At 45.4% G+C, this 21,661-nt stretch overlaps 1 protein-coding gene across 14 annotated transcripts in view; it reads left to right on the forward strand.

The window, feature by feature from the left end:
- SEC31B (SEC31 homolog B, COPII coat complex component) overlaps positions 1-21,661 on the forward strand; it is a 33,272-nt gene that overhangs the window by 5,207 nt on the left and 6,404 nt on the right. For 8 of the 14 annotated variants that reach the window (XR_003508837.1, XM_027528685.1, XM_027528679.1 and 5 more), the window contains 17 exons: positions 4,512-4,707; positions 4,911-5,006; positions 5,548-5,556; positions 5,990-6,133; positions 6,469-6,611; positions 7,466-7,565; positions 7,684-7,845; positions 8,394-8,528; positions 11,489-11,719; positions 12,697-12,771; positions 13,034-13,132; positions 14,576-14,675; positions 15,172-15,350; positions 15,616-15,742; positions 16,103-16,248; positions 16,930-17,103; positions 17,584-17,745. Coding sequence is in view for 13 of the 14 variants with exons in the window: in XM_027528685.1 (XP_027384486.1) it covers positions 4,512-4,707; positions 4,911-5,006; positions 5,548-5,556; positions 5,990-6,133; positions 6,469-6,611; positions 7,466-7,565; positions 7,684-7,845; positions 8,394-8,528; positions 11,489-11,719; positions 12,697-12,771; positions 13,034-13,132; positions 14,576-14,675; positions 15,172-15,350; positions 15,616-15,742; positions 16,103-16,248; positions 16,930-17,103; positions 17,584-17,745 (2,278 nt within the window). In the remaining variant the exon portion in view is untranslated. The remainder of the gene's footprint in view (positions 1-4,511; positions 4,708-4,910; positions 5,007-5,547; positions 5,557-5,989; positions 6,134-6,468; positions 6,612-7,465; positions 7,566-7,683; positions 7,846-8,393; positions 8,529-11,488; positions 11,720-12,696; positions 12,772-13,033; positions 13,133-14,575; positions 14,676-15,171; positions 15,351-15,615; positions 15,743-16,102; positions 16,249-16,929; positions 17,104-17,583; positions 17,746-21,661) is intronic. The other 6 variants (XM_027528683.1, XM_027528680.1, XM_027528681.1 and 3 more) reach the window with 6 other exon arrangements.

Consider the following 21,661-nt stretch of genomic DNA (forward strand, 5'->3'; position numbering starts at 1 on the left):
TTCCATTGCCAGCCCTTTTTACCTGACCCAGGCCTCAACTACATTTGAATCCTGAAGATCCCCTTATACTCAATCCATGATGCATCAGAGAAATATTATCTACTTAGAAATACCTGACTGAAAGAGGAATGTTTTGAAAACCATGAGTGTTTGAGTGTAGATAAGAGATAGCTAAAAGCTATAAATAGAGTGAAGAGAGCGTATGGATAAATGCCGCTGGATGCAATCAGCATCAAAATGGATTAGCATGTGTGCTGATGCAAGTGATGTTTGGTTTGTTAGATGAATCCCCCCCAAAAAGAAAGCTTTCTGGTAGAATAATACATTGTTTATGTATTGACTTTTGGGTTAGGGACACGGCTGCCTATGCCTGAATGAGTTCAGAGGTCACTGGGTGATTTTCTGCTCTCTACCTCTGTCTATACTGAGGTTCTAGATCTCTGAGTGGCCTCTGTAGCCTATGTCTGACTCATCTTCTAGTAACATGGAGAAAGTAAGTAATCTATCTTCCAATACAGTTATGTCAGTTCAGCTCCTTGGCTGGCAGTATGACCCCTCTTTAGGTAAGAGATCATTTTGTTACCACTCCTAGTTTTCTTGTTTCTAAGACTTGCCTTCTCTTTAGAGACATCAGGATCACAGAGTAGAGAGAACATGGCTTTGTTGTTGGGTTCAAATCCCAGCTTTACCATATTCTGTCCTATTGGGCACCTTATTTTAACTTCTCTGACTCTATTTTCTCTACTGTAAATTTGAGATATATAGTCAGCACATTGTAGCCTAGTGCATACTAGGCAGTCAGAAAAGTAGTTCTCCTCTCAAACAGCCATTGCTCCACCCCACTGTCTTCATTCTCCAGCTTGGAGCACTGCCCTCATTGCTCTGTTTAGCTTCTAAGGAAACTTGGATTTCCTCAGTTATTTTGGCCAGGATGTGGACAAACTCATTTTCACTCTAACCCACTAACATGAGGTTGAGGTTTTTCATAAGGAACGTTACTAAGCAAATAAAATAAAAATCCAAAATACAGAAGTACAGAAATCATGGGGACAAGAAATTATATAGCATGTATTCCTAATCATACGGCAGCTGAAGCTTGGCCTCTGATGAGCTTAGCCGGTATGATAATCTGATCTCACAGGTCTCTCCAGCCTTGTCTTTTCCTTTTTACCAAAAGTGTAGCCGTGAGTTCATTACCCCAATAGGCTAGTTCGTTCTTTATGAATTCAGCTACTTCCTGTTGTTCTAGGCTGGTATGCAGTCTGATGGATCTCAACCTTGGCAACTTGTTAGCATCACGGGGGGCACTTGTTAACAATGTAGATTCTAAGGGCCTGACTCTGGACATTCTGCTTCAGGTGGCCTGGGAGGGAATCAAGGAAGCTGTATTTTCTTCAGGTGCCTCCTCTCATTCTGTGATGCTGTACAGTCTCCATCACTGCCATCATTATCCTGGGAAACTCTAGCAAAGAATTCCACCTGTATTTTCATGTTTTCAAAGTTCCCACTTTCCTATACAAACTCTTCTCCCTATACCTCTCCTTAAATCTTTTAGTTCCTATTTTTAGGTCATCTTTTTTGTTTGTTTTATAACTTTTTGTTTTCAAGATATTCAAACATAGAAAAGTTGCAGAATATTACAATGATAAAGGCTTCCCTGATGGCTCAATGGTAAAGAATCCACCTGCAGTGCAAGAGACTCAGGAAACACAGGTTTGATCCCTGGGTCAGGAATATCCCCTGGAGAAGGAAATGGCAACCCACTCCAGTCTTCTTGCCTGGGAAATCCCATGGACAGAGGAACCTAGCAGGCTACAGTCCATGGGTTGCAAAGAGTCAGACATGACTGAGTGACTAAGCCCACATACCTTCACTTAGACTCATCAGTTGTTAATGTTTTTAACACTAACAGACATCACATTTGCTCACATGCTGTGTGCTCTCTTTGTACATACACACACACACACGACTAAGTCTTCTTTGCCAGACTCTCCCAGGTGTTCCCTACTCCCAGGTGTTGTCTATCACAGCCATTCAGGCTCCAGTTCCACTCTCATTGAAGTGTTAACAATAGGAATGTACTTTCTACATGCCTACACAAAGGATAATGATTTTGTCGCACCCTGTATTCTGCAGTTCAGCCACTCTAAAGTAACTGGGTCCTCTTCTTTAACCCTGTGGTGACTCCTTTGAGGTCTTGGGTACCTTTTACTCTGATTCGTATGTCATGTGCTATGACCATACTGAGGTTGCTGCATTCCCATGTGAGTTTCTCTGGGTGCACCTTCCTCTGCTTCTTGTGTGGACTATGTCAGGCTTCTCTGGGTAATCTGCTGTCTTGTTCTCTGCCCGTGCTGAGCTCTAGCCCCTGGATGACATGGCATCCTCTGGAGCCAGCATGGAACCATTCTTCTGCCATGGTAACATCAGCGTAACTTTAGAAAGCAGCCTTTCTGACAGTAGTTTTAGACCCACTGTTTGTTCAGCTGTGCTGTTTCTGTTCAGATGCTGGCCTTGTCTGAATTAGTGTTCAGCTCTTCACTTCTGAGAGGTTGGCTCTGATCTAAGGACTGGCTAGACAGGTTCTTGCCTGGTTTCCCCATTTATTTTCTTTGCTGACTGTTCCCAGAGTGTGGAAACATTTAATTTCAGTTAGGGATCTTACATGACATCATTCAGTGTGAAATCTGCCTTCTCAGAAGGGGTGTGGAAATATCCTTGGCTAACAGCTGTGAAATGGAGGGAAGACGACCTGTGAGGCATTGGGGGTTTCACATCCCTTCCCTAGGGGCTTTTCAGGGGACCCTATTCTTGACCAGGAAGCCCAGGGTCCATCTCTTTCTAGTGTGCCAGAATGCAAGATGCTCAGAAAGCCAGAAAAGTGTTTCCCAAACAGTGCATTTATTCTTCATGCCTCTGTTTCTCTAAGGCTGGCCCACAGAATACATATGGCAGCTCCAGTAGACTAGTCACATGAGCATGGCATGGGAAGGGCAGGTCTATAGATCTTTTCTCACTTCCTATTTAAGAGGGGACAGCAACTGTTGGCCTAGGGAACCTGCTTCTATTCAGGTGTAGAAGAGTTCGGATCTTCCTCTCAGTAGAAGACCATATTTTATGATGGTTAAGAGCTCAGGCTTTGGCATAAGATGGGTCTGACTTTGAACCTTTAGTCTGTCACTTCCTAGCTGTTGCTGTTGCTGCTGCTGCTGCTGCTAAGTCGCTTCAGTCGTGTCTGACTCTATGCGACCCCAGAGATGGCAGCCCACCAGGCTCCTTTGTCCCTGGGATTCTCCAGGCAAGAACACTGGAGTGTGGGTTGCCATTTCCTTCTCCAATGCATGAAAGTGAAAAGTGAAAGTGAAGTCGCTCAGTCGTATCCGGCTCCTAGCGACCCCATGGACTGAAGCCTACCAGGCTCCTCCATCCATGGGATTTGCCAGGCAAGAGTACTGGAGTGGGTTGCCATTGCCTTCTCCTTCCTAGCTGTCAGTTCAGTTCAGTTGCTCAGTTGTGTCCGACTCTTTGCGACCCCATGAACTGCAGCATGCCAGGCCTCCCTGTCCATCACCAACTCCCGGAGTTTACTCAAACTCACATCCATCGAGTTGGTGATGCCATCCAGTCATCTCATCCTCTGTCGTCCCCTTCTCCTGCCCCCAATCCCTCCCAGCATCAGAGTCTTTTCCAATGAGTCAACTCTTCGCATGTGGTGGCCAAAGTACTGGAGTTTCAGCCTGAGCATCATTCCTTCCAAAGAACACCCAGGACTGATCTCCTTTAGGATGGACTGGTTGGATATCCTTGCAGTTCAAGGGACTCTCAAGAGTCTTCTCCAACACCACAGTTCAAGAGCATCAATTCTTCAGCGCTCAGCTTTCTTCACAGTCCAGCTGTCACATCCATACATGACTACTGGAAAAACTATAGCCTTGACTAGACGGACTTTTGTTGGCAAAGTAATGTCTCTGCTTTTGAATATGCTATCTAGGTTAGTCATAACTTTCCTTCCAAGGAGTAAGCGTCTTTTAATTTTATGGCTGCAGTCACCATCTGCAGTGATTTTGGAGCCCCCAAAAATAGTCTGACACTGTTTCCACTGTTTCCCCATCAAATAGGAGTAAAATTACTAGCTGTATAACAGGAGTTTTGTAACTTCTCTGTGCCTCATTTTCCTCAATTGAAAATAAGGTAAATACCTCATGGGATTGTTGATCAGCTAATACATGTAAAGCACTTAAAGCAGTGCCTAGTACATAGGAACTTATCAATAAGTATTGTTATTTGAGTTGGGAGGATTAAGTGAAGTAATCTATTTGAAGTATTTTTTTTCAGCCAAAGGGCACGGCCAGGCAGAGGAGACTTCTGTTCTGCATCTGGGAAATGAGGGAGACAGGCAGGCCCTAAGGTTGGGGATGCCTGCATAATGGCAGAGGCTGACAAAGATGCCCATTCTCTACTGACTGATGTGGACCTGAGTTGTCGCTGATGCCAGTTCTTCCTCTTTGTAGGTTTCACAAGCTGATCTGGGGGAGCTTTGGCAGTGGGCTTCTGGAAGCCTCCGGGGTCATTGCAGGCGGCGGGGACAATGGCATGCTTACTCTGTACAATGTGACCCACGTCTTGTCTTCGGGAAAGGAGCCTGTGATTGCCCAGAGACAGAAGCACTCTGGGGCTGTCAGAGCCCTTGACTTTAATCCTTTCCAGGTACTAGCATCTCAGTTGATCAGACCTGCGAGGCATGGAGCAACAGATCTGAAGGGAAGCACTTGTGACCTCTGGTCTGTAACTCAGCCTTCCCAGGTTGTTACGGGGGTGGCTTTGAACCCAAATGTGGGTCTCTTTCCCCTTTTTCTGCTCTCATCTCTTCCTGGGATGGTATGTCTCCAAAGGCATATTCCTTCATACAGGGCAACCTCCTGGCCTCAGGGGCCAATGATTCTGAAATCTTCATTTGGGATTTGAATAACCTGAGTGTACCAATGACCCCAGGATCCAAGTCACAGGTGAGGAGGCTCCTGGTGCTGCTGCTTAAAAGTGTGCAGCTGATTTTCCCAGAGAGAATTAAATTCTGGAGGCAGCCAGCGCACAGATTTCAGTCTCACCACTGGAGAGCAGTAAAGCTCCACAGACTAACATGTTGCCTACCAGCCAGATAATAGAGGGATGGAGGTGGGTGGGGACTGGTGGGAGGTTGGGGAATAGGGGTAGGGGTGGAAGTGGCTTGTGGTCATTGATTGTCCTAGAAGTTTCTGGAAGGCAAGAAGAGTGAGGGGAGTAAAAGACACCGAGAGAAGGGGTGACTGTACTGTTTATCATAGTATAATTTAAGCAAGGCCGGGCCCTGGGTTTAGCCAACCAGGGGCAAGAGTAGGACACCCAGATACACCCTTGTCCTTTTGTGGAGAGGTCAGCTTTGTCCCTGTGTCTTGTTCCCCCATGTAGCTGGGGGTCTCCTGTATCTCTGTGTCTGAGTGTACATGTCTTGTCAGTCTGTAACTGGGCCTCCATCTTTTTCTTTCTGGCTTTTCTGTCTTATGCATACAGTATCGTGAGGTAAGTTCAGTATGAATTTGATAGCATTTTGTGCCCTAAAGTATCAATGGCTTTTCTGTCTGCCTCATTCTCCCTGGGGGTCTTGGGTGTCTATATTTCCCTCCTTCCTACCCTCACCTTTCTCCTCTCCCTTTTTCTCTTGTCATAGTTGAGAAGGCTCTTTTTAAAATCTTGACTCTGTCCTCTCAGGAGCATCTTGGGATAGGAGTAAAACCCAGGTGCACCTGTCCTTCTTTCAGCTTCTACATCACTTTCTAAAGGATCCTCTCTGGAAAACTTCCCTTCCAGCTTCCTGAGACTGGCATGGTTTGGGTAGCCCCACGTCTACTCTTGGCTTTTCTGTGGGTGGTTGGGATCAGTGGCAGACCAGCTGTCTCTTGGCCCAGGGGTGACAGGTTGTCCTCATCCCACTCCCTGCCCCATTCTGCCTTAGCAGCCCCTGGAAGATATCAAGGCTCTCTCTTGGAACCGTCAAGTTCAACACATTCTGTCTTCTGCTCACCCCAGCGGCAAGGCAGTCGTGTGGGATCTCAGGAAGAATGAACCTATCATCAAAGTCAGTGATCACAGCAACCGGGTGAGTTAAATACAGGCAGAATATAGGCTCGCGCTCTGCTGTCTCTCTCAGGCCTAGCGTCGGAGCTGCTCTTCCCCAGGCCAGGGTTCTGCTTTCAGCTGTTAAACGTGTGGATTCAGCCCTGTGGTAGATTTCCTATTGAGAGTGAAAGCTCAGAGAAGCTCCTTGCTTACGGTCATCACTTGTTCCCCAATGGCTGTGGTGTTCCCAATTACATAAGAAAGACAACACAAAGACACAAAACCCTCAGAGAGGTCCCATTTCAGCTAGACAAAAAGGGTTCATAAAAAGAAGAGTCAGGTTCTATTGCCCATTGGGATCTGCTTTGTTCACAGATGCACTGCTCAGGCCTGGCCTGGCACCCAGACATCGCCACCCAGTTGGTGCTTTGTTCAGAAGATGATCGTCTTCCAGTAATTCAGCTGTGGGACTTGCGCTTTGCCTCCTCACCCCTAAAGGTGCTGGAGAGTCACAGCAGGTAGCATGTCATCCTTGGTGGAGGGCAGGGCATAGCTGACCTGGGTAGAGGGCAATACGTGCCTCACTTTGGCTAGCAGACGTTCTTCCCGGCTTCAGAGCCATCCTGGTGAACACACAGTTAAGCAGTTCTAGCCCCACCTCCAATCTAGAGGAGTTCCTGTAGACCCTGAGGTTATAGAAAAGAGCCTGAGATTCCATGTAACCTCCAGACATACGAGTGGGGGTAGGGTCATGAGAAATATTGGAACCAATGTTTAGTTCCTCTGGGAGAGCCCCCAGTCTCTGATCTGAGGACATGCTCATTTCTTAGGTAATTAGGTTGCCTCCTCCAAGACTTCTCAATAAAAGAACATTGGCTCCTGTTTTTCCTGTGAACAGGCCTGCCTCTGAAGCTCTAGCTCTTGGGCCTACAGCAGAAGCAGCAGCCCCATAGTCTGTTCTTTCTAACTCAAGGATCATGCCTTTGTAACTCCTTGGGGACTTCGGAGAGTTAGGTCCTCACTACCCTCCTGGGCTAAAAGCACCCATAGGAATGCTTGCTTCCCTGATTCATGCTGATTCAGAATTTCCACCCACTCTACAATCAGGGAAGAGAAGCAGGCCATCCTGCAGGGACCTGTGGGTGGCAGAGTGGTTATAGCACATCGTGCCCACACTCTGAAATTTGACTTGGATTCTGGCTGCATGACTGCTGCAAGTTCCTCAATTTCTTCCCAAGCCTCATTTTCTTCATTTGTAAAATGAAGCCGCACTACTTATTTTGAGGGGATGACATTTACCCAAGATACATAAGGCACGCTACTTGTAGTAGGCATTCAACAAATGTTAGTTCCTCTTCCCTTTCCTTTTCAGGGGGATCCTGTCAGTGTCATGGAGTCAGGCTGATGCTGAGCTGCTGCTCAGTAGTGCCAAGGACAGCCAGATCTTGTGCTGGAACCTGGGGAGCAGTGAGGTAGGCTGGCCCTTCTGTGGGTGTGCTGGGGTGGTAGGGCAGTCTCAGCTGCACCTCTGTGCTCTAGCTGCCTTACCTAAGTCAGGGTTTCCCTCTTGGTTATGTTCCCTCACAATAGGTGGTGTATAAACTACCCATGCTGAGCAGCTGGTGCTTTGATGTGCAATGGTGCCCTCGGGACCCTCTGGTGTTCTCTGCTGCTTCCTTTGATGGCTGGATCAATTTATACTCTGTGATGGGTAGGAGCTGGGAAGTCCAGCAGATGAGACAGGCTGACAAGGTTTGAAGGGCTTGGTGGAAAATGCTGGAGGGAAGGGACTGTCTCTGTTCAGTGGGAGAACAAAGGACATAAGCCTGGGGAGAAGTGGGGACTCCTGAAGACTTGGGAGACTAGGGCCCTGGGTTTGGGAACCCCGGGTTTGTGAACCTTTGCACCAGTGTCCATCCTCCTGGAAGGATGTCAGTTCCTGCCAAATACAAAGGAGGCCTCTACCTTGACTCTTGTTCTTGGATGTTCCTTGTGGTATTTCAGGGGAATTGGGCTTCCATGCTGGGACCCCCACTATTTTGAAGAATGAACTTACCTCCCTATCTCCTATAGATACATTTTGTGTCACACTTCACTGTAGACATCGAATATAGTTGGCTTTCCAGGAGCCTGCTGCATGGGCATTCCATCCTACTACCAGCCCCCTGAAATATGAGAGTCCTGACTTTTGTGGGCCAGACTGGGTATCTCAGGGATCCCTCCCAAAATGGACTTTGTAGGTGGAGTTCCTGCTAAGCCACCACCCCACACCGGTGATGCAGGTGTCCTTTTGTCCCCAGATCTCATCTTCCTTCAGCAAAGGCCAGCCTCTCCCACCATTGCAGGTACCAGAGCAAGTGGCCCAAGCATCACTGATACCTCCCCTGAAAAAACCCCCCAAATGGATGAGGAGGCCAGCAGGTGTTTCATTTGCTGTAAGTGTGGTGTGTGTGTATAGCCTACTGTGTCCCCAGCATGGAGCTGTGTTCTATAAGAAGTTTATTCTCACTGCCTGAGTCTCAGATCAGGTTCCATTTTATTGCTCAAGCAGTGATTTGCTAAGCTTCCTTCTCAACCCCTTTACCCTGCTTGCAGTGCCAGTCCTGTCTAAAAGAATTGGTTGCTTTTGAACTCTCACTTATGGAGAATTGCCTGCCATTCCATCTGATTTTCCCGCATACCTGGACTGATAGAGAGTCCAGGCATGGTTATAATACAAAGCAAGAACAGAATGAATAGAAAGCAGAGGAGAAAGAATGTAAATCTCCTCCTCTCCTCTGCTCAAAACCTTTGAACCTCCCACTGCCGTTGCCCTATAGACTCAAGGCCAAATGTACACAGAGCCCCATTTACCTCCAGGGATGGTTAGCGGGTGGGGGTTGTTCTTATTGTTCAGTTGCTAAGTCACGTCAGACTCTTTGCAACCCCATGGACTGTACCACGCCAGGCACTCCTCTGTCCTCTACTATCTCCCGGAGTTTGCTCAAATTCATGTCCATTGAGTCAGTGATGCCCTCCAACCATCTCATCCTCTGTCACCGCCTTCTCCTTCTGCCCTCAGTCTTTCCCAGCATCAAGGTCTTTTCCAATGAGTTGGCTCTTTGCATCAGGTGGCCAAAGCATTGGAGCTTTGGCATCAGTCCTTCCAATTAATATTCAGGGCTGATTTTCTTTAAGATTGACTGGTTTGATCTCCTTGCAGTCCAAGGGACTCTCAAGAGTCTTCTCTGGTACCATAATCCGAAAGCATAAATTCTTCAGTGTTCAGCCTTCTTTATGGTCCATTTCTCACATCTGTACATGACTACTGGAAAACCATAGGTTTGATTATATGGGCTTTTATTGGCAAAATGATGTTTCTGCTTTTTAATACTCTGTCTAGGTTTTTCATAGGTCTCCTTCCAACAAGCAAGGGTCTTTTAATTTTGTGGCTGCAGTCACCATCCACAGTGATTTTAGAGCCCAAGAAATAAAATCTGTCACTGCTTCCACTTTTTTCCCCTTTTCTTTGCCATGATGTGATGGAACCAGATGCCATGAGCTTAGTTTTTTGAGTGTTGCATTTTAAGTCAGCTTTGGCACTCTCTTCCTTTACTCTCATCAAGAGGCTCTTTAGTTCCTCTTCACTTTCTGTCATTAGAGTGGTATCTGCATTTCTGAAGCTGTTGATATTTCTCTCAGGAATCTTGATTCCAATTTGTGATTCATCCAGCCCAGCATTTCAAATGATGTACTCTGCATAGAAGTTAAATTAGCAGCGTGACAATATATGGGGGATGAGGGACACTACCCTAAACGTTGTTTATGTACTGTTCTCACATTCCAAACCCAACCCCTCTCCCAGTGGGGGACAGCAGAGGGAAGGATTTTCCTGCATGTCTCCCACCAACATCACCTCTTAACCCTCAGTCCCTCTGTCTGTGGTCCACTGAGACTCAGCTAGGGACTAGGGCCAAGGAGAAATGGAAATCTCTCCTTAGGAAGAACAGGAGGAAGAGGGTAGAGAATTTGATACCCCCCACGTCTCCTGCCCTAGGAGAACAGAGGTTAGCAAACAGTCCATGCCATCCAACATTCAAAAAAGAATACATATAAGCACTTTGTAAAGAACGATTGAGTATTATACAAATCAGAAGTTAAGATGGCTGTGTTTAGCACTGACCTGTAGTGTAGATTTTGTGCTATAAGAGTCACGAGAAGAATTCTGGCTGAAAACACTCATTAAAGAGGGAGAGTAGTGAATGGTTGGGGAGTAGAGTAGTAGTTGTCTAACATGACCACAATTGGAATAAACTGAAGAACTTTAAAAAAGTTACCAGTGCCTGGGTACCACCTCCAGAGCTTCTGATTTTTTTTTGTCTGGGGTATAGCCTGGTGACCTTGGATAACTCCCCAGGTGGTTTTAATGTGCAGCCAAGGGGAAGAACTGCTGGAGTAAAGGAGTTTGACTGGGCTCTGCTTTTGGGCCAGGTGCTTTATATAATAATAAAGTACCTAACTTGGTGAGAAGGATGCTCAGGTGGGAGTGTTGTGGTGGATGAAGGCATAGAGGCAGGAATGTACTGGGCACAGAATGATCACATGAATGAACAGAGAGAACGGTGCTAGAGAGGCAGGTCTGGTCCTGATTTTGAAAGATTTTGTGCATTATAGGCAGAGGAGCTTAAACTCTCTCCTGTGGCCTTGTGAAACCAGTACAAGCTCCTGGATGGCCGTAGGAAAAGGGTGGTAGTCTAGGGCTTGGGATGAAGGAGGAGAATGCTAGCACAGGGCATGGGAGACACTGAACAAGAAGGGGGAAGATTTTATTGTTGCTCAGCTACAGTGGGTAAAAAGACTGTGATAATGACAAGGAGTTTAGTCCAGAGTTACCTGGGATAGTGATAACTATCAGTCGTGTCCAATTCTTTGCGACCCCGTGGACTGTATTCTACCAGGCTCTTCCGTCCATGGGATTTTCCAGGGATTTTCCAGGCAAGAGTACTGGAGTGGGTTGCCATTTCCTTCTCCAGGGGACCTTCCCAACCCAGGGATCGAACCCGGGTCTCCTACATTGCAGGCAGATGCTTTACCATCTGAGCCACCAGGGAAGCCCCGTACCTGGGATAGTGATAACTATCATATAACTCTAGGAGAATGATGGTACCAGAACAGGTGAGAAAAGGATGAGTACCATGGACTGTACCTTTTAAGTTAATGGTGCTGAAAGTGCAGGGGTGGTTTTGGGATGTGGGCACATTCACTACTCAATTCCTGATTCTTTCCACCCCCAGGAGTTTTTTTTTTTTTTTTTTAACTGCTTTCCTATCTTTTAGGGTTGACCAATAGATAGCCTCCCCTGTAATCCTGACTTGGTGTTAATTTTTGCCCTACCCTTCTTGTTTTTCTTTATCAGTTTGGGGGCAAGCTGGTGACCTTTGGCCTCCCCAGCACCCCTGTCCATCAGGTGCCACAGCCTTGCCTCCGCCTAGTCTTTATCAGTCAGGTCACCACAGAACCTGAACTCCTGGCACAGTCAGCTGAGCTGCAGGAGGCCCTCGGATCAGGAAATCTCCTGAATTACTGTCAGAACAAGATCCACCAAGCATCACTGCAAAGTGAAAAGATGCTCTGGCAGTTTCTGAAGGTAGGAAGCCTGAAGGCTGGCTGCTCATAAGTGTCTCCCCAAAGCCAGATGCCTCAGCCTCTGTCAACAACCACCCTCTGGCCCAGATTACAGAGGCCTTAACCCTGTTGGGTTTTTTCCTATACAGCACCCATCCTGGGAACAAAATCTGCATTTTACCAGAGGCTCAGAGACTCTCTGTAGCTAGGGAAACTGAGGAATACAAGTGACATTGGCCTTTTTTTCTACTATGGTGATGTCCTGGGTACTTTACCAGAGCCAGGGTGAAGGCTTTTCCAGTGCCATGCCATGGGGCAGTAGAAAGGGAAGAAGATCAGCTGGAAGGAGTCTTCTCACCTAGCCATTTAGATTCACAAGACTGCATCAAGTGGTTCTCTTCTGCGGGAGCCCTTGTTGCAGTCCATGCAGCAGCTTAGGGTTCTCCCCTTCAGCTCCTCAGAAGACAGCTCAGGTGCAAGGAGATGAGATATACATCAAGCTGGTGTGTTAGCTGCCCTGGCTTAGAAGCCTCAGGCCCACAAGGGCCAATATCTCTTTTATAAACTCCAGAAGCATAACTTCTAGGGTTCCTGCAAGGGATTTGTTTAGTCAAGAGTCCTTGCTCTCAGGGAAGCCCATAGCATGGTGTCCACATCAATTATTAATAGTTTACATAGTTCCAGTCCAGAGGCAATTTATCGGTCACAAGCAGAAACATAGCTGACATTTTACTCTCATCAGGGTACCAGCGTAATAGATCTAGGAAGTCAACTTGAAGGTCCAGTTCTCATGCAGAAGGGAGAAAGGATTTGTTAACACATCTACCCATAATCCCACAGGAATCAAGCCTGCGGAAAAGAGTGGAAAGATGGTGTTGGCCTCAGGGGGCACTTCTGGTAGAGCTACATTTGAGGGTACACTAGCACCCCATCCAGCTGGTGCAGGAGAGAGTCATTCACATTCATATAATGGACACTTCTGTGTTCTGCGGCTTTTAGGTGACTTTAGAGAAGGACGCCAGGATGAAGTTCCTGAAGCTATTAGGATACAGTAAAGATGAACTTCAGAAGAAGGTAAGCTGCCTTCACGTCAGAAATACATGTTTGTTGTAGAAAAAGAGAATCCTGCCGGTGGAAACCATCTCAGAATACCTCTTTCTGGGCTTCAGTAATGCATATATGAGGATTTTACCTCCTGGAGTTATTCTGATTCCCAGGAAAATAGTACAAAGATCTCAGTAAGTCCAGTTGGTGGAGTATGAAGGTGGGAAGAAAAGCTTAATATTCATTTGATCTCATGTTGGGAAGAGTGGTATTCATATGTTTCTCCCTGCAGGTGGCCACATGGTTGAGAAGTGATTTGAGGCTGGGTGAGATCCCTCAGTCCAAGGGAGATGACCTCAACAGTAACAGACAACAGGCCTTCTCCATACAGGTATGGAAGGAGCCCAGCCAGCCCCATCTAGGGTAGCATAGAAAACCTGCCCTTAAGGAATCTTCCCCTTCCTAGCCCTTCACTTTGCTCTCAATAAGTGCTCAACTTCTGTGGAAGTTTTCAAACTCCTCACTCATTTAGAACCAGGGAGAGACACAGAACCCACAAGGTTTGGAGCTAGGAGTGGAGCTCTTTTAACCATGAAGTATAGCACTTCCCAAACTTTACCTGGTTATTCTTTTAGCTTTACCCATTAAGAGCCAACTCTTCTTTTTTTTTTAATTGAAATATAGTTGATTTACAGTGTTGTGTTAATTTCTGCTGTACTACAAAGTGATTTAGTTATGTGTGTGTATATATATATATATATATACACATTCTTTTTTATATTCTTTTCGATTATGGTTTATCACAAGATACTGCATATAATTCCCCATGCTGTACAGTAGCACCTTGTTTATCCATTCTATGTACATTAGTTCGAATCTGCTAATCCCACACTCCCACTCCATCCCTTCCTCACCTCCCTCCCCCTTGGCAACCACAAATCTGTTCTCTATGTCCATGAGTCTGTTTCTGTTTCATAGAGAAGTTCATCTGTGTCATAATTTAGATTTCACATATAGATGATATCATATGGTATTTGTCTTTCTTCATCTTGCTGCAAATGGCATTGTTTCATTTTTTATGGCTGAGTAGTACTCCGTTGTGTGTGTATCACTTCTTCTTTATCCATCTACCTGTCAGTGAACATTTAGGTTGTTTCCTGTCTTGGCTATTGTGAATAGTGCTGCTGTGAACATAGGGATGCATGTATCTTTTTGAATTATAGTTTTGTCCATATATATGCTCAGGAGAGGGATTCCTGGATCATATGGAAACTCTAGTTTCTTAAGGAACCTCCATACTGTTTTGGCTACACCAGCTTACATTCCCACCAACAGTGTAGGAGGGTTCCCTTTTCTCCACACCCTCTCCAGCATTTATTTGTAGACGTTTTAATGATGGCCATTCTGATTAGTGTAAAGTAATATCTCACTGTAGTTTTGATTTGCATCTCTCAATAATCGAGCATCTTTTCATGTGCCTGTTGACCATTTGTAAGTCTTCTTTGGAAAAATATCTGTTTAAGTTGTCTGTCCATTTTTCAGTTGGGTTGTTTTTTGTTGTTGTTGAATTATATGAGCTGTTTTGTATATTTTGAAATTAAGCCCTTGTCAGTCACATCATTTGTGAATATTTTCTTCTATTCTGTTTATTGTCTTTTGTTTTTCTTTGCTGTGCAAAAGCTTGCAAGTTTGATTACATCCCATTTGTTTATTTTTTCTTTTATTTCTATTGAAGGGACAACTCTTAATAGCACTCCCAGAGAGAGCGACTAAGCCAGCTCTCTGTCTTCTAGGCTCATTTCCCAAGTAGCCACTTTTGTCCTTCTTTGTACAGACCTCCAAACATACCACCTGGGAAGCCTCGGTCTCCTCAGACTTCTTTGATGAGCTGATCCCTCAAAACATGACTCTGTGGGAGATCCCCATCACAGAAGGTACCCTGACCCCGAGGGAGAGGAACCCTCTGTGTGGGGATAGGTGGGCTCAGAATTCTCGAGACCTGGACACTGCCTTCTTGTCCCCGGCTTCCTGCTTCCCTTCATGATCGCAAATGCTGGGTGGTCCTGTACCAGTCAGAGCTCTCTCTGGCTAAAGATTTTCATGGATGGATCCTTCATATGGAAGGCCTTCTACCAAGGTATTCTTCATCCTTCTGTCTTCCTGCTTAAAGAACTGTGACCCTCTTCTTGTTGAGCAAACACACGGCACACCTGTGATGCTGCCATGAGTCCCTCCCTTGTCTTGGGTTCTGTCCTTAGAGATTTACCACTGGACCTGGGCACCCCTGGACACCTCCCTGCATTTTGTTGTGAAGGAATGAATCTTGGGAGTTTGGGGTGAGGGAGACTCAGGGAGGCAGGGTATAGGAGGTGGGGACAGAAAGTACCGGTCTGAGGGCAGGCTGATGCAGAGGGGATGCTCTGCCTGCAGACACGGAGGGACTCCTGAGCCGGGCTCTCCTGCTTGGAGAACTGGGCCCTGCCGTAGAGCTGTGTCTGAAGGAAGAGCGCTTTGCTGATGCCATCATCCTGGCCCAGGCTGGAGGCTCAGATCTGCTGAAGCAAGCACAGGAGCGCTACTTGGCCAAGAAGAAAACCGGAATCGCCCCGGTAACTGCCCACCATGCAGAGAGGAGGAGGAGGGGATTATTTGGACTTTGTCAAGTGGCTGTCTGCACTACGGGACTGGCATTTAGAGGATCTGCCTCTCTCTCCTCCTACTTCAACCACCCTTACCTTACCCCGAGCCCCTAGTCAGTGGTCAAATAGGAAGGCTACTTAGGAGAGGCTTGTCTCAGCACATCCCTGTGTATGACTCCTGCTGCCTATGCTGCATGAGCAGCTGATGGCCTCCTTCCCTCACTGCCCATTACAGCTGCTAGCCTGCATTATACAGAAGAATTGGAAAGACATGGTGCATGCCTGTAGCCTGAAGAACTGGAGAGAGGCTCTGGCCTTGCTGCTGACATACTCAGAGCCAGAGAAATTCCCCGAGCTCTGTGGTAGGTGGCCCTTGGCTCCAAGGTGGAGTGGTGTGACTCTAGCATGGAGTCAGTGGACACACTGAGGGAGGAGACAGAGGCACAGCCTGAACTCTGGGAAGCCAAGCCATGTTGTCAGGGATTAGAGTGCATCTCTACTTTCTGTGGAAGGCATTAATTGTCCTCTTTTAATTTTTCTTGTCAAATCTCAGTGCAAGAGCTTTGCCCTTCACTGCAGAGCAGGATTAGCCTTGGTGTTGTCTTAAAGCCACTGTGGCTACTTGTCCCATAGCTCATGGTCCCCCACCTATTTTCAAACAGGAGAAGGAGGAGAAGCACAGGGAAGCTGTGCCATTTTAAGAAGCTTCTATCTCTCTGCAGACAGGCTGGGAACTCGTATGGAGCAGGAGAGTGGCTGGGCACTCACCTCTGAAGCCAGACTCTGTTATGTGTGCTCAGGGAGTGTGGAGCGGCTGGTGGAGTGCTGGGCAAAATGCCAGCCGGCTTCATCCCCCATGGCTTTACAGGTACCCCTTCACTTCAGGGCCCTGGTCCCTCCATACCAGGCCTTCAGGAGAGGCTAGCAGTGGAGGTTGCAGGGACATCAGAGGCGGGTCTTCTAGGTATCCAGGATAGAATCAGGAGTTTTAGAGAAGAGGGAAGGGCCCTCAAAGTCTGGAACCTTTTCCATGGATAAGCTGTCATCTTCCCTCCTTCTCAGTCAAGGGAGATTGAGTAGCAGCTGCTTGGATATTAACTTTGTAATTTTTTCCCACTTCAGGTTTGGGTATATAAGTTTACTCTATATTTGAATAATACTGAGTTTGGGCCTTTTATTAGCATCTATGAAAAGTCCTATGAATCTAAGTTGTACCAGATACTCTGTGGGTGCCCAGAGAAGATGGTGATCACAGTCACGGGGAGACAAAGTCACACATGAAATAAAAGGATAGCAGAATCTGAAATTGAGATGTATTAGCATAAAAGATAAAGAATCCAAAATGAAGAGGCAGAAATGTACAAGAGTGTAAGACCCAAACAGCTTGGGAAGTGAAGCCAAGTGGCCCTTCTCTGGCTGTTATGTCTCTTACATATCATGTATCATCACCTGGTATCTGTAGCAGGGAAGTCCTTGGTTGAGCTGCCTGAGCTAAGAGAGCAGGGTGTGGGTTGATGAGGACTGACTGCCCTTTTCTTTGTCCCTTCAGGACCTGATGGAGAAAGTGATGGTCCTTAACAGGAGCTTGGAGCTACTGCGGGGTCCTGATGGGGTGAGCCCAGGCCCTGCCACAACCTACAGAATCACTCAGTATGCCAACCTCCTGGCAGCCCAGGGCAGCCTGGCCACTGCCATGAGCTACCTACCCAGTGACTGTGCTCAGGTAAGTGGGAGCATGTGGAGAGAGCAAACCATTTCTTTCAGTCATCTTAACACTAGCTGAGCACTTCTGTGTTATGGGCACTATGCTAAATGCTAAAGCTCCCAGGATAAATAAGACCTAGTCCTTCAGGAAGTTCACAGTCTCTTGGAGGAAAACCAGATGTCAATAATTTATCCTGCCATAACAGAAGCTTATACTAAGCGTTGTGGGACTTCACAGGCAAGGGGCTGGCTTTGTTTGGAGAAGCTGAAGAAGGCTTCTCAGTGGTTTAAAACAGCTGAGTTGGACCTTCAAAGAGAAATAACTAGTAAAGCAGATGTAAGTTTGGTAGGGGTTAGAGATCTTTTGAGTTCTCTGAGATGGCAAAATGTGGAGGGTCAGCTGAGGTTTGAAAGCTATGTGGGGCTAGGCTTATAAGAGAGGATGTTTGCTTGTTTTAATTTTACTTAACACAGTCTTTCATTATTGTAACTTTTATAGCTACCAGTTCAGCAGCTGAGAGATCGACTTTTTCATGCCCAGGGTTCTGGTGTCTTGGGCCAACAGTCTCCCCCTTTCCCTTTTCCCCGGGTTGTCGTGGGAGCTACCCCCTACTCTCAAGAGACATCCTCTCCCAGACTGAAATTCCAGTCTTCTCACCAGGTAAGACCCTGCTTATTCAGTCATTCAAGAATACCTATTAAGTGTCTACCAAGTACCAGGCATGATTGCAATATATTAATTAAAAAAATGATGAAAATTCCTATCTTCATAAAGTATCAGTTCAATTCAGTTCAGTTGCTCAGTCGTGTCCGATTCTTTGCGATCCCATGAATTGCAGCATGCCAGGCCTCCCTGTCCATCACCAACTCCCGGAGTTCACTCAAACTCAGGTCCATCGAGTCGGTGATGCCAACCAGGCCATCTCATCCTCTGTCGTCCCCTTCTCCTCCTGCCCCCAATCCCTCCCAGCATGAGTCTTTTCCAGTGAGTCAACTCTTCGCATGAGGTAGCCAAAGTACTGGAGTTTCAGCTTTAGCATCATTCCTTCCAAAGAACACCCAGGGCTGATCTCCTTCAGAATGGACTGGTTGGATCTCCTTGCAGTCCAAGGGACTCTTTCAAGAGTCTTCTCCAGCACCACAGTTCAAAAGCATCAATTCTTCAGCACTCAGCTTTCTTCGCAGTCCAGCTCTCACATCCATACATGACTACTGGAAAAACCATAGCCTTGACTTGACAGACCTTTGTTGGCAAAGTAATGTCTCTGCTTTTGAATATGCTATCTAGGTTGGTCATAACTTTCCTTCCAAGGAGTAAGCGTCTTTTAATTTCATGGCTGCAGTCACCATCTGCTGTGATTTTGGAGCCCAAAAAAATGAAGTCTGACACTGTTACCACTGTTTCCCCGTCTATTTCCCATGAAGTAATGGGACCAGATGCCATGATCTTAGTTTTCTGAATGTTGAGCTTTAAGCCAACTTTTTCACTCTCCACTTTCACTTTCATCAAGAGGCTTTTTCGTTCTTCTTCACTTTCTGCCATAAGGGTGGTGTCATCTGCATATCTGAGGTTATTGATATTTCTCCCGGCAGTCTTGATTCCAGCTTGTGCTTCTTCCAGCCCAGTGTTTCTCATGATGTACTCTGCATATAAGTAAATAAGCAGGGTGACAATATACAGCCTTGACGTACTCCTTTTCTTGTTTGGAACCAGTCTGTTGTTCCATGTCCAGTTCTAACTGTTGCTTCCTGACCTGCATATAGGTTTCTCAAGAGGCAGGTCAGGTGGTCTGGTATGCCCATCTCTTGAAGAATTTTCCACAGTCTATTGTGATCCACACAGTCAGCGGCTTTGGCATAGTCAATAAAGCAGAAATAGATATTTTTCTGGAACTCTCTTGCTTTTTTGATGATTCAGTGGATGTTGGCAATTTGATCTCTGGTTCCTCTGCCTTTTCTAAAACCAGCTTGAACATCTGAAAGTTCACGGTTCACGTATTGCTGAAGCCTGGCTTGGAGAATTTTGAGCATTACTTTACTAGCGTGTGAGATGAGTGCAATTGTGTGGTAGATTGAGCATTCTTTGGCATTGCCTTTCTTTGGGATTGGAATGAAAACTGACCTTTTCCAGTCCTGTGGCCACTGCTGAGTTTTCCAAATTTGCTGGCATATTGAGTACAGCACTTTCACAGCATCATCTTTCAGGATTTGAAATAGCTCAACTGGAATTCCGTCACCTCCAGTAGCTTTGTTTGTAGTGATGCTTTCTAAGGCCCACTTGACTTCACATTCCAGGATGTCTGGCTCTAGGTGAGTGATCACACCATCGTGATTATCTTGGTCATGAAGATCTTTTTTGTACAGTTCTTCTGTGTATTCTTGCCTGTATTCTTACAGTTCTTCTTGTATTCTTAATATTCTGGCAAGAATATTAAGATATTCTCAATATCTTCTGCTTCTGTTAGGTCCATACCATTTCTGTCCTTTATCAAGCCCATCTCTGCATGAAATGTTCCCTTGGTATCTAATTTTCTTGAAGAGATCTCTAGTCTTTCCCATTCTGTTGTTTTCCTCTATTTCTTTGCATTGATCGCTGAGGAAGGCTTACTTATCTCTTCTTGCTATTCTTTGGAACTCTGCATTCAGATGCTTATATCTTTCCTTTTCTCCTTTGCTTTTCGCTTCTCTTCTTTTCACAGTTATTTGTAAGGCCTCCTCAGACAGTCATTTTGCTTTTTTGCATTTCTTTTCCATGGGGATGGTCTTGATCCCTGTCTCCTGTACAATGTCACGAACCTCAGTCATAAAGCATAGATTCAGTTATTTTTAAATAGCTGTTTATTGAACAACGGCTAGGCACTTAGAACAGAAAAGTATACAAACCATGATCCTTGCCCTTAATTTGCTCATAGTCTAGTAAAAAGATAGATGTGTAAAAATTAACTACAGTAAAATTCATAAATGCCCTGATTGGGATATGATAAAAGAGCCCTGAGATCACACGGAAAGCAATTTACTGATATTTGATCTGAGTCTTGAAGATTAAAAGTTATTTAAGCAAAGGAGGAGGGAAGAAAGATTATTTCAGGCAGAGGGAATGGCATCTGCCAAGGCAGTAAAGGGAAAGTAAGCAAAGCCTGTTTGAGGAATGACTAACATTTTAATGACTTTACAAAGCAGGTGTTGTGGCAGTGGAATGAGTTAGTTGAGGCTGGGGTAACAGTATGTATAGTTAGATCAAGAGAGACCTGGTATTTCTGTGTTCAAGAGTTTAGAGTTGACCCTGAAGGCATTCTGGAGCTATTGAGTGGTCTTGTGCAGAGGAAGGATTAGCTATGTGTCTAGAAAGGGCAAAGCTAGAGACCGTTAGGAACATAGCAGGAGATGATGAAGAAATGAAGTGATCTAAAACTAGAAAGTGAGGTTGGATTTGAGATATTTAGTAGGTAGAATTGATGGAAACTGATGATGGTGTAGAGGACAGTACCCAGATGGATAGGATGCTGTTAATTTGTGAGACCAGGAGCCTACCAGAAGGGAGCAAAATCCAGGGAGATTGTAGATAAAGGTATTAGGCAGGAAAATTCTGATGATTTATCCTGTCCCATCTGTTAATTTCCACCCTCATTTTTGTCCCTCCCTCTGCTCCACCTCTTTCTATTATCCTACTTGCTCATTTTCTCTCCCTCCCTCCCCAACCTTCCTCTCTCTTTTCTACTTTGAAATAATTATAGATTCACAAGAAGGCACAATGAAATGTACTGGGAAGTCTCATGCATACCAGACCCACCACATCCCATGTCAGTATCTCAGATGACCACAATACAATAGCAAGACCAGGAAATTGACAGTATTATCCACAGATTTCACTGGTTTTACATGTCCTCATATGTGTCTGTGTGTGTATAACTATGTAAGAATTTTTTTTTCATCTTTTTAATAGTCCTTCACAGAGCAACAAAAAAAATTAATTTTATAAGGTCCAATTTGTAAAGTTTTCCTTCTGTGGTTCATGCTTTTCATGTTAAGTCAAAGAACTGTTAGCCTAGTACAAGGTCCCCTAAATTTCCTACTGTTTTTTTCTAGAAGTAGTTTTAAGTCCATGTTCCACTTTGGATTAATTTTTGTGTAAGTGTGAAATTTGAGTCAAGGTTTATTTTTTTGCCAGTGGATATCCAGAATCATTTATTAAAAAGGCTGTCCCTCTTCCTTTTTTTCCCAGATTACATGCCTTTAATTTCTCTTGCCTTTTTGTAGTATTAAAATGAGAATGGTGAGTGTGAACACCTTAACCTTGTTTCCAGTCTTAGAGGGAGAACATTCAGTCTTCCAGAACCAAGAATAATGGTAGCTCTAGGTTTTTGTAGATGCTCTTTGTGAAGCTAAGGAAATTCCTTCTTTTCCTGGTGTGCTGAGTCATGAATCAGTGCTGAATTTTGTCAGATGTTTTTTCTGCATCATTTTGTATGATCAAATGATTTTTCTTCTGATATGGTGGATTGTGTTGATTGATTTTTAAATACATCATGATACACGTCCCATGACCAGGAATAAATCCTATTTGGTTGTGGTATATT

This window comes from Bos indicus x Bos taurus, chromosome 26 (genome assembly GCF_003369695.1).
Source record: "Bos indicus x Bos taurus breed Angus x Brahman F1 hybrid chromosome 26, Bos_hybrid_MaternalHap_v2.0, whole genome shotgun sequence".
In the NCBI taxonomy this organism is placed as follows: Eukaryota; Metazoa; Chordata; class Mammalia; order Artiodactyla; family Bovidae; genus Bos; species Bos indicus x Bos taurus.